Source organism: Phalaenopsis equestris, unplaced genomic scaffold (genome assembly GCF_001263595.1).
Source record: "Phalaenopsis equestris unplaced genomic scaffold, ASM126359v1 Scaffold000589, whole genome shotgun sequence".
NCBI classification, from domain to species: Eukaryota; Viridiplantae; Streptophyta; class Magnoliopsida; order Asparagales; family Orchidaceae; genus Phalaenopsis; species Phalaenopsis equestris.
The window spans coordinates 214,752-225,465 of NW_018165029.1; the positions used below are offsets into that span (position 1 = coordinate 214,752).

General features: G+C 36.7%; 1 protein-coding gene across 1 annotated transcript in view; it reads left to right on the top strand.

Annotated features, from left to right (window-relative positions):
- LOC110029528 (DEAD-box ATP-dependent RNA helicase 53-like) overlaps nt 1-10,440 on the top strand; it is a 23,464-nt gene extending 13,024 nt beyond the window's left edge. Inside the window, exons 4-7 of the mRNA XM_020731855.1 lie at nt 8,517-8,928; nt 9,025-9,123; nt 9,694-9,918; nt 10,258-10,440. Coding sequence (XP_020587514.1) covers nt 8,517-8,928; nt 9,025-9,123; nt 9,694-9,918; nt 10,258-10,440 — 919 coding nt within the window. The remainder of the gene's footprint in view (nt 1-8,516; nt 8,929-9,024; nt 9,124-9,693; nt 9,919-10,257) is intronic.
- The last annotated feature ends 274 nt before the right edge of the window (nt 10,441-10,714 follow it).

Below are 10,714 nucleotides of genomic sequence, written 5' to 3' on the forward strand. Positions count from 1 at the left end.
AGAGGAGGAGAGCATCTTGAGGCCTTGTATCAAGGTGTCGCTTGAGAGGGAGGCCATAGAAGGAAGATGTGGGCTCATCTCTATGTATAAGCTATGTATTCTCCATTTCTTTTGCCTTAGTGAAATATTTGATTGATTCCCTCCCGTGAACGTAGATCCAGTTAGATCGAACCACGTAAACGATCTGTGTTTGCTTGTGTCCTTGGCGCTTCATTTATATGCCAAGAAGTACATATCTCACAACAACATTGATTTAATTTTAAATTTCATTTGCGTGGGCTGCAACCCTTATTCCTCTTGCTATCTCATTCGAATGCATATTGGAAATTATAATTTTGAGTTTGAGTACTTGAATTTGATGCTGATTTATGTCTCTCTTTGCTGAATTATTCGAATATACCTGTTGGGGATTACTTTTGGCTTTAAAAATTGTTTTGGAGCTGAATTTGGTTTCATGCTATTTTATAGCTTGGAATAAATACTTAATAAATCAGTCTTGGTTCTCTTGATGGTGATTTGAGCTCAGCCCTTTTTACAGGGCTCTGTTTTGGTTCTTTTGATAATGTCTCAGCTTGGCTTTTATATTAGATTTGAGTTTATATTTTAATGGTTTAGCTAATCCCTTTTCAAATCTCAGTTCTGTTTCTTCAACTTGACACTGATATTAAATCCAATTTTCAGCTTCTTTGATGGCCTTTGATAGTTTGATTTGGTTTTTTGGGTAACTCAGTTTTTGTGCTTCTTTACGCTCGGTTTTATACAATTGTGGCCTGGGTTTTGTCCCTTGCCAAGCCTAGTTCTGTTTTTTTTAGTGGCTCGGTTTTGACTCTCCTTTGAGTTGGGTTTTATCCAGCAATGGCTTATATTTCAACCCTTATTCCGAGTCATTTTTTTTGTTGCTTGAAAATCAAGTGATATGTATATATTTCACTAGCATTCCTTACTATCATTCTTTAATGATAATTTGACTTAAATAATTTTAGTCAGCATGTTAAAATTGAATCTTCAAGAATTATATGGTTTGAGATTTTATGAGGCATGTCTATATTGGTGGAATTAGCTTTCTTTGGTTGCATAAATCTCATAGACTTGAATTTGACAATGTGAAGATGGAAACATATTCCCCTTTAAAAATTGGTAGAGTATGTCATGATTATATACAGATTCAAAATTCAAGCTTAGAGGTGGAAAGTGGATATTACAGAAATGCTTAGATGTTTATTTCTCAAGATGAGATCTATAAAAACAATTCTAAGGATGAGCATATGAAATATCGAGGTGGTCTATTAGTTTGAGACGAGGGGTAACAGACGATCATGCAAAGAACCATTTGACAGTTTTGTTTATAGTTGAAATAAAATCAACACTCAACTAATGTGTTGCCCTTTCACTTTCTTAAATTGTCGGCAGCCTTAACCCTCCCCAAAAGATTTGGGAAATGGTACTTAGAAAGAACAAATACACAACAAACCATTCCACGGGTACTACACTCACATAATGGTAAGCACCACATCATAAACACTATGCACTGACCAATATCTATAGATATACCTGTTAACACTCACATACACGCTACACATTTCATACACCATGTCTTTCACACACTGTCTTTCATACACTATTACTCTCATGTACTATACATGTCATACACCATATAAGAGATGCATCATATATTTTGACAAGTTCATGCATTACACCACGAATATCATAATACACCTCAGGTATTATACAACGAACACCACACACTACACCCTGCACGACAGATACTACATATCACGTATAAGTGCACTACATTTCGATGAGTTCAGATACTATATATCACATATAGATGCACTACACTTTGATGAGTTCAGATACTACTCCGTTCACATTTTAATTAAACGATAGGGTTTAGGGTTGTCTGACTATAGTGGTGATTTGTTGGTGACCTCTAGTTAGTAGCCTGGGGGATCAAGGGAATAAAAAGAGGTTTAGTCTAAGCCTATCTCCAAATTGAAATCTAATATCCCATCTTGAGACTTCCATATGCTCATCATTTAACTTTTCTTTTATAATTTGCAAATATTCACCTAACCCATTCATATTATACAATTGCAATCTGTTTTGAAGCTTTAGCAGAATTTGATCAGGTACGCTTTTATTTATTTAATTTCCGTACTTTATTTTCTGCATATTTCATTTTTTTTGGTACTGTACTGTGCTTCGCTACATATCTCATGCATTTTTCTTACCGCACTTTACTACATAGTTTCTTTGTCTGTTCTTTATTGTACTGTATACATTTACCAGTATTCATGCTTTAGTTACTACCTTTCTAGTATGTTTGTATAACACCATATGATAGGCCGTTCGAGTCACGATTTTCTCTTTTCTTTATTTCTTTTTCTTGGAACGAGACAACATTGTCGATTGGTGATTCATCTCCGGGCAGCAATCGGGACTACGACAGATGGTGGCAGAAGGAACTTCAACCGATTTTTGATAGATTTAAATAACATACCTATAGGACGTCGAGATTGTTCGTCTAGTACAACGTAAATCCTCACATTATCTTTTAAGACTTTCTACGATTTCATATCGTACAATATAAATCCTAAACTTTTTAGGTTTCCGATGTTGACGCGACATAAATCCTCCTATTTTCTCGGGCTATTTTCATAGGATATGCAAACACAAGTCCCGAATATCTAAATAACTTGCAGGACTGAAATATCACGTAATTTCCCTTTCAAAGATGTAAAGTCAAATCATAGATTAGTTTGAGATGTCACTGAATCTTATTCGGTATCGTCAACATCTTCTACTCTTCACTCCTTTGGATTCTGAAAATAATTGTTCTTACTAGAACCCATCCCACTTGACTTTTCCTATAAACAATCATGAATACCTAAACGTCGAATTCTTGAAGACAAAACCTTGATCTTAATTGTGAGTTTTCTTAGGTGACTTCGGTTGTCTAAGATGTAATTAACTATAGAGGCAAGCCTTATAGGGAATTAAGAACCCAGATTAAGCTAAACCCTATATAATTTATGTATTAGATAGGGAATTTATCGACTATAAATTCGCAGACCAAAATAGAGTCATAAACTTGTAAGTTTAGATAATTAAGTCTACCAATAAATGATATGTTCATCCTTCAGGATGATGTGTCATTTATGGTATCGTGCTCAGCTATTTAAACTATTAGATATATGAGGTCTATTCGGTCTCATCATTAAAAAAAAAAAAACCATTTGCCCAAAATTGAAATTATATTATATATTATACTAAATTTAAATTTTAAAATCTTATTTTCAAAGAAAGAAAAAAAATTAGCCGACAATCGTGAGCACTCCACTACCACCCAATGAAAGAAGTGTGTCACTTTAGAGGTCTGAGATGGATCGACTCCTTAGTACGAGGAGACCCGAACTCTATGGCTAAGAGGAAAATTTCCCATCTTTACTGACATTGTTTTTTTATGCAGAAGAGGAGGTGGAGATTGTTGACTCTCCTTTGAGGGGCGATGGCTAGGTCCCCCCCAGACCGGTCGAGAGAATACTGACACCAATCAGGAGCGAGGAGAACATGGTCGATCATCTGACGAGCTCTCAAGGAATCCGAGTGGAGGCGATCGATGGATGGAAGAAGTCCTCTGTGACACTGACTCGCTGTTTGAACAAAACATTGAACTCTTTCACTCGAGGGGCAGGGATGTAGCAAGAGGAAGAAATAAAGGAGTTGTTGGAGGAGCTGACAGCCATTAGACTGAAGTATTCAAAGGAGCTGATGACCCTTTGCTTCGGTTCCAAGCCGAAGTGGATAATAGAGATATGTTTAGATTTGGTGGAAAGATTTTGTATTGGAAGCTGCTATTGCTAGGACTTGTTTCGGTTGAAGCAGCAAATGAAGCTCTTGTAATATATTTTTTCGTCTAAATAAAATTCTGCTTCCATTAGTTTCTGATAATTTTATTTCTATAATTATCTCTCGAATATTGTGTTGATGTGATGCACTTTTTTTAAATCGACGTACGTCAATGGCTTTTTGGTGCCACACTCCTTGACTCTCTTTCGCCTATTTCTCTCGGTTTCTTCATTTTCCCCTTATTTGCTTTCTTTCGAGTGGCTCCTAAGCATTCTCCGATGCTCTTCGGGCTGATCCCGACGGCCGAGAGGTTATCCATGTCGCTATGGGATGTGTCTTTGTTGCAAGAAACTTGCATTTTTGATGAGGATGTCCAACTCCGAGTCGTGGGACCGTCTGATCAGATGACCAATCAATTCGGGATAGATTTCGTCTTCTACCGAGAACAATTCTAATGGGCTCTTCGACAATCATTTTGCAAGAGTTGTGGTCAATCTTCAATCATTATAACGTGCTCCGACCTAGATCAAGCCAAATTCTATTGCTGTCATCATGACGTATGTCATCTACTGTCGCCGAGTTGGGATCCCGTGGTCAAGGGAACTTTTCTCCTATATGTTCTCTTTCTGGGTCGAGCCAAACAACTTCGTTTTTCTTGGATCGACTGGAAAATTTACTATAATGGGCCTTGAGAATCAGATAAAGGGCTCAAAGCAGCTCTTCCTCTTAGGGCCCTCTAGTGAGTGGGGGATTATGCCTTGCACGACTGGAGGAGTGTACAAGAAAAAAGAAATACGTGCCTCCCCAGACTCGAGATGGCGCTCAATATTTTGAAGGAAAACGACTTTTATTTCGCTAGTACATTAAGGGGAAGGTGGTGAATTGGGTTTTACATTCGAAAAAAAATTTGATTTTATGATTACAACCTTGTGTGCAGAATTCGACAACTAAGAGGAACAACGAGAGATTGACTAGGCTGCTTGTCTTTCTCGGAGGAAGCAACGGAAGCAGGCCACCTGCCCGGAAGTTGCAAGGATGACAACCAAACATCGATTGTCCTAGCTGGTGAAGGGGCCAGAGGTTTGAATTTTATCTATTTCATTTCCGAGACCACAATTGTAATTCAGAGAATCTCGATTGGTAAGTTGACCCTTAATGAAAGAAAACCTTCTTTGATGAATGCAAGTACTTTGAGAGAGCAATGTCGGGAGTTAGAGTAAACCCCGAGTGTTCTGATTAGCATTTTCGAGGAGGAGTCAGAAGGACCAGATACAAAGCCGACTCCTCAGTCGGTTACTACAAACTTCATTGGTTTTGCGGTGATTGTGGAAGCCAATCAACCCTACCCAGTGGCTCGATCTGAAATCGAGCGAGGGTTCGAGCTCATTACTTCTTAGGAAGAGATCACCGACTCGAGCCCCTTTCCTCCCCCACCTCCCGGAAAAAGACGGAAGGGGAAAGCGTGTAAATGATGCCCCATGCAGGAGGAGGGGTTGATGGTGTTCATGAGTGAGGACTTGCGATATGCTATGCTCAACATGAGGGATTGATACTCGAACTGTCCGAGTGCCGACCTTTGTGTTTCAACAATCGCGGACACCCTTTGATCCTAAAACTTCAAGAAATGCCTCTGCGAGATTTTGATTTTTTGGACAATGTCATGTTGTCGACGGATATCAGCTGTTGTGGTTTGAGGCTTCACACCTTCAGTCCTCGCTCTATGTTGATGCTAAGAAGAGAGCTTTCAGGATCGTGGAGGGTTTAAACTCGTTAAAGATCGAACAAGGGCTGTTGAGGAGCTGCGAAGTATGCTAAGCATTAGGCTACTGTGGCTGAGGCTTAACTAGACGAAGTTGGGGAGGAGTTGAGCAGCGTTTCTAGTGGCTACTTAACGTCGATGAAGAGAACAAGGCTTTGACGGAAAATATAGCTGCGATGAAGACGAAAGAAGAGTTCTTAAATGGTCAGCCTATGCATCTCAGCCTTGGGACCAAACTAGCGGCCGACCAGTTTATGTGAGTGAGATTGGTGGATCTCAATTGATTGGATCTAGAGGAATTCAAAAAACTCTTCTTTGTCTTGGTATCAGCAATAGACAATGGGAGGAGCCGCAAGAAGGTTTCACGAGCATAGGCTTGTCTTATGCTTGACTTGGCTGTTACTTTCCTGTACTTAGAAATTTTATGCTTCTCTTGCTCAATTGTAAAATTATTTAAGATTTTTATAAAGAAAAATTTGTAACTTGATTTTATGAAATGAAATACAGTTTTGGGCTTCATTTTACTGTTGTCTCTCATTTTACCTTTATCATATTTGTTTTTTTTACGTGAATGCTTGTGGTGGTTGATGTTTGGTTTCTTAGGAAGGACTTATGATCGCTTTTGATGTGTTTACGACCCGTCTCTAGTCTTATACTACCTATGTCCCGTTTGATCGGTCGGGTCGTCGCCTTGGACGGGCCACACCTATCACCAAGCGTATTAAGCGGATCTCATCATTGCCTTCGCAGGACTAACCACCGTGACTTATCGCTGAGGTGATTTGGGGACCACTCACGGTAGATCTTGTTGCTAATGAGTAGGGAACCACCTCCAAAGTTTAACCTGTAACAATTTTTTGTACCAATTGGGTCGTGGCGAGAGGTGGGTCGATGTCTCTGCTTTATTTAATTGGCTTCAATCTTTGGTCTAGATGACTCACATCCGGCGGCCTATACTTTAGGGGGGTTGCACCTTGTCAAACAGATCCACTGGCCTCCCGCTAATGGGTCATCTTGGTCTTCAGCCAGCGGATCCTTTTGGCCTTCCACTGGTGGGCTCTCCTAGCAGCACTTATTTGTCTCTCAGCCCATTGCAAAACAGATAAGGCTCCCACATTGGTGATTTTGCATTACAAAAACCCTTTATTTTTGTTAGTGATGATTCTCCGAAGTTACATAAATTTTTGTTTAGTTTAAAGGAATGTTCAAGTTTTTACAAGGAATTGTGTAGCTCATGCAGACCATCATATATGCTATTAAAAATGTGTGATTTTCAAGGGGGAATTATGACATTTTTCTGGGGTTTGATAGTTGGAGTCAGTGAACGCACTCTTATAAACCAAGGTATTAATGTGCTAGGTTGTTCACTATGTATATTGTCAACATTGAAATATTGAACTTCGGTATATTTAGAAGATGGGTTATATAAATTTGTGGCATTTGCAAACATACCACCCAATTCCTATGTATTTACATGTTTAATTTTTACATTAATAACTCCCGAATCTTTCATATCACATAAAAAATACCTCTATTTTAACTTTTAAATAGTGAAGAAATACACTTTCTTATGCATAGGTAAGGTGGCATGCATGTAAAAATTGAAGTTTAGGTATTAGATACATAAATATATAGTAATTGAGTGGTATGTATGTAAATCTTCCTATGAAGTTTACTAAGCTATACCACATCTGGATAAATGTCTAAAAATGTAAAGCACAATACTAGATAAAATACATTCAAGGAGTTTTTTAAGCAATTGTATTCAGTGATTAATTTTTGTTTAACATTTTCAATGTTTAATACTTAATTTGTTAGAATTAAATGAAAATATGACACTCAATAGGTCGCAATGGAGAAAGGTTTCATGTAGTTGACCCCACTTAGTGGGATAAAACTTCTTGTTGTTGTATTTCAATGTTTAATACTATTCCGGCGCTATATTTCTTTATGCTATTTCTCCCTTTGGTTTTACAATTGTTGCTGTTGCGATAGTTTTGAATTGATAGTTTTTTTGGGGCATATGTATTCTTTATGTATTTACACATCTAAAATCTAAACTCTTATATTTATCCTTATCAATGTGAAAACTTTTAACATCACATCAAAATTACTGTCATTATTAACTTTTTAAAAGTGAAATACATCTTTTCATATATAGGTATGGTCGTATGCATGTAAAAATTGAAGTATAGGTGCTAGATACATAAATACTTGAATTATCTGGTATGTATGTAAATTTCCCCAGTTTTTTTCAATTACATTTATACATCTTTTTGTTTTTGTATTGAAGGAAAAAAAGAGTTCCTTCTGCTCTTGTATTGGCCCCTACACGCGAGCTAGATAAAATACATTCAAGGAGTTTTTTAAGCAATTGTATTCAGTGATTAATTTTTGTTTAACATTTTCAATGTTTAATACTTAATTTGTTAGAATTAAATGAAAATATGACACTCAATAGGTCGCAATGGAGAAAGGTTTCATGTAGCCTACCCCACTTAGTGGGATAAAACTTCTTGTTGTTGTATTTCAATGTTTAATACTATTCCGGCGCTATATTTCTTTATGCTATTTCTCCCTTTGGTTTTACAATTGTTGCTGTTGCGATAGTTTTGAATTGATAGTTTTTTTGGGGCATATGTATTCTTTATGTATTTACACATCTAAAATCTAAACTCTTATATTTATCCTTATCAATGTGAAAACTTTTAACATCACATCAAAATTACTGTCATTATTAACTTTTTAAAAGTGAAATACATCTTTTCATATATAGGTATGGTCGTATGCATGTAAAAATTGAAGTATAGGTGCTAGATACATAAATACTTGAATTATCTGGTATGTATGTAAATTTCCCCAGTTTTTTTCAATTACATTTATACATCTTTTTGTTTTTGTATTGAAGGAAAAAAAGAGTTCCTTCTGCTCTTGTATTGGCCCCTACACGCGAGCTAGCACGTCAAGTGCAACGAGAATTCGAAATTTCCGCTCCAAAATTGCGAAGTATTTGCATTTATGGAGGAATACCAATTATGAGCCAAGTTCGTTCACTAGGATATGGCATGGATATTGTTGTTGGAACACCGGGGAGAATTATTGACCTTTTTGAAAGGGGCGCCTTAGATCTTTCTGAAGTCAAATTTGTTGTGCTGGATGAAGCTGATCAGATGTTAGCTGTAGGCTTTCAGGAGGATGTGGAACGCATTTTAAGTTACCTACCTAGAGAGAAACAATGCATGCTATTTTCTGCAACAATGCCTCAATGGATTCATGATCTGTCGAGGAAGTATTTGAGGGATCCCATAGTAGTAGATCTGGTTAGTCTTTATCTTCTAATTCCGCCATTTCTCTGATTTGAAAGAGGTTTATGATATTTTTCACAATTCCCAATCATTTTCATTGCTTTATCTCAGGTTGGAGACTCTGCTCAAAAGTTAGCTGAGGGTATCTCCCTCTATTCTATTTCGTCAACCTCTTTTAACAAACAAAATCTCCTTCCAACTTTGATTTCAGTAAGTTTATATATGAAGTTGGTTGTACTTTTTTGTTACTTTGAATTAACTTTCATGTCTACAAGTTATTTTACAGAAGATTGTTTTGGATTTTTGGTTCGCTTAATTATTTTTATTAAGGATGGTCGATGTTATTCTTTTACTTTCGAAAACTAGTCGTCATTTTTTATTTAGATTAATGTGTCAAAATAGTCCCTTGACTATTTAATGGGGCCATTTTAGTCCCAAAGTTTATAAAATGCCAAATCATTTCTCAGAATCTTTAAATTGGGGCTAAAATAGTTCTTCGTGAGAACTATTTCAGCACATATTAAAAGAGTCTAGGGACGAAATTGACACTTTTGTAGACTCCGGGACTAGAATGACCCCATGCAAAGAGTTAGGCGGCTATTTAGACACTTTTCCCTTTTCATTAATCTTCATGACCTGTTTGTTATTTGTTGGCCACTTCTCTTTTTTAGGGGATCCATGCCAGTGAACATGAGACCATTATTTTTCCATTATTTAGTTTACTATATTAGCTGTATTTACTTATTCATCATCTCTAACATGTAAACTTTTGTGCTAAAGATGTATGCTCAAGGAGGTAAAAGTATAATTTTCACAAAAACAAAGAGAGATGCGGAGTCTCTCTCGAGGTCCATGGGAGTTATAATTGGGAGCAAAGCACTACATGGAGACATGCAGCAGTCCCAGAGGGACAAAACTCTCGCTGCTTTCCGTGATGGACGGTTCCATGCATTAGTTGCTACAGATGTCGCTGCACGTGGTCTTGATATTCCTAATGTTGATCTGGTAACAAACTTCTTCATCACATCAGCCTATCAAGCTTAAAAATTTTGGAAGATTTACATATATACCACCAAATTCCTTTGTATTTACATATCTAACGCCTAAATTTCAATTTTTACATTCATGCTACCTTACCCATGCTTTAAAAGGTGTATTTCACTTTTCAAAAATTAAAATGGTGACTTTTTTGATGTGATACAAAAGATTTGGATGGTGTTAGTGTAAAAAGTAAAGTTTATGCGTTAGATATGTAAATGCATAGGAATTGGGTCGTATGTATGTATATCCCCCTAAAATTTTCAATTAGCCTGCCAATAGATTCTAATTTTTGATTGATTACAGGTTATTCATTATGAAATTCCAAATACTTCTGAGATTTTTCTTCATAGATCCGGCAGAACTGGCCGAGCTGGTAATAAGGGGACTACAGTGCTTATGTTCACTGAAGGTCAGCGACGCACAGTTAGAAGCATTGAGCATGATTTAGGATGCAAGTTCGATGAGGTATGCACTTTAATATTTTGATTTTGTTAGCTCTGCAAATCAATTTACTAGAGCTATTTTTTTATTGGAAGATTTACATACATGCCACTCATTACCATTTATTTAAATATCTAAAGCCTAAACTTCATTTTTTACATATATGCCACCTTAGGTATACAAGAAAAGGTGTATTTCACTTTTTGAAAGCTAAAGTAGTGGTATTTTTCATGTGATATAAAATATTTGGGTGGTATAAATGTAAAAAGCAAAGTTAGGTGTTAGTTATGTAAATACATAGGAATTGTGTGGTATGTAT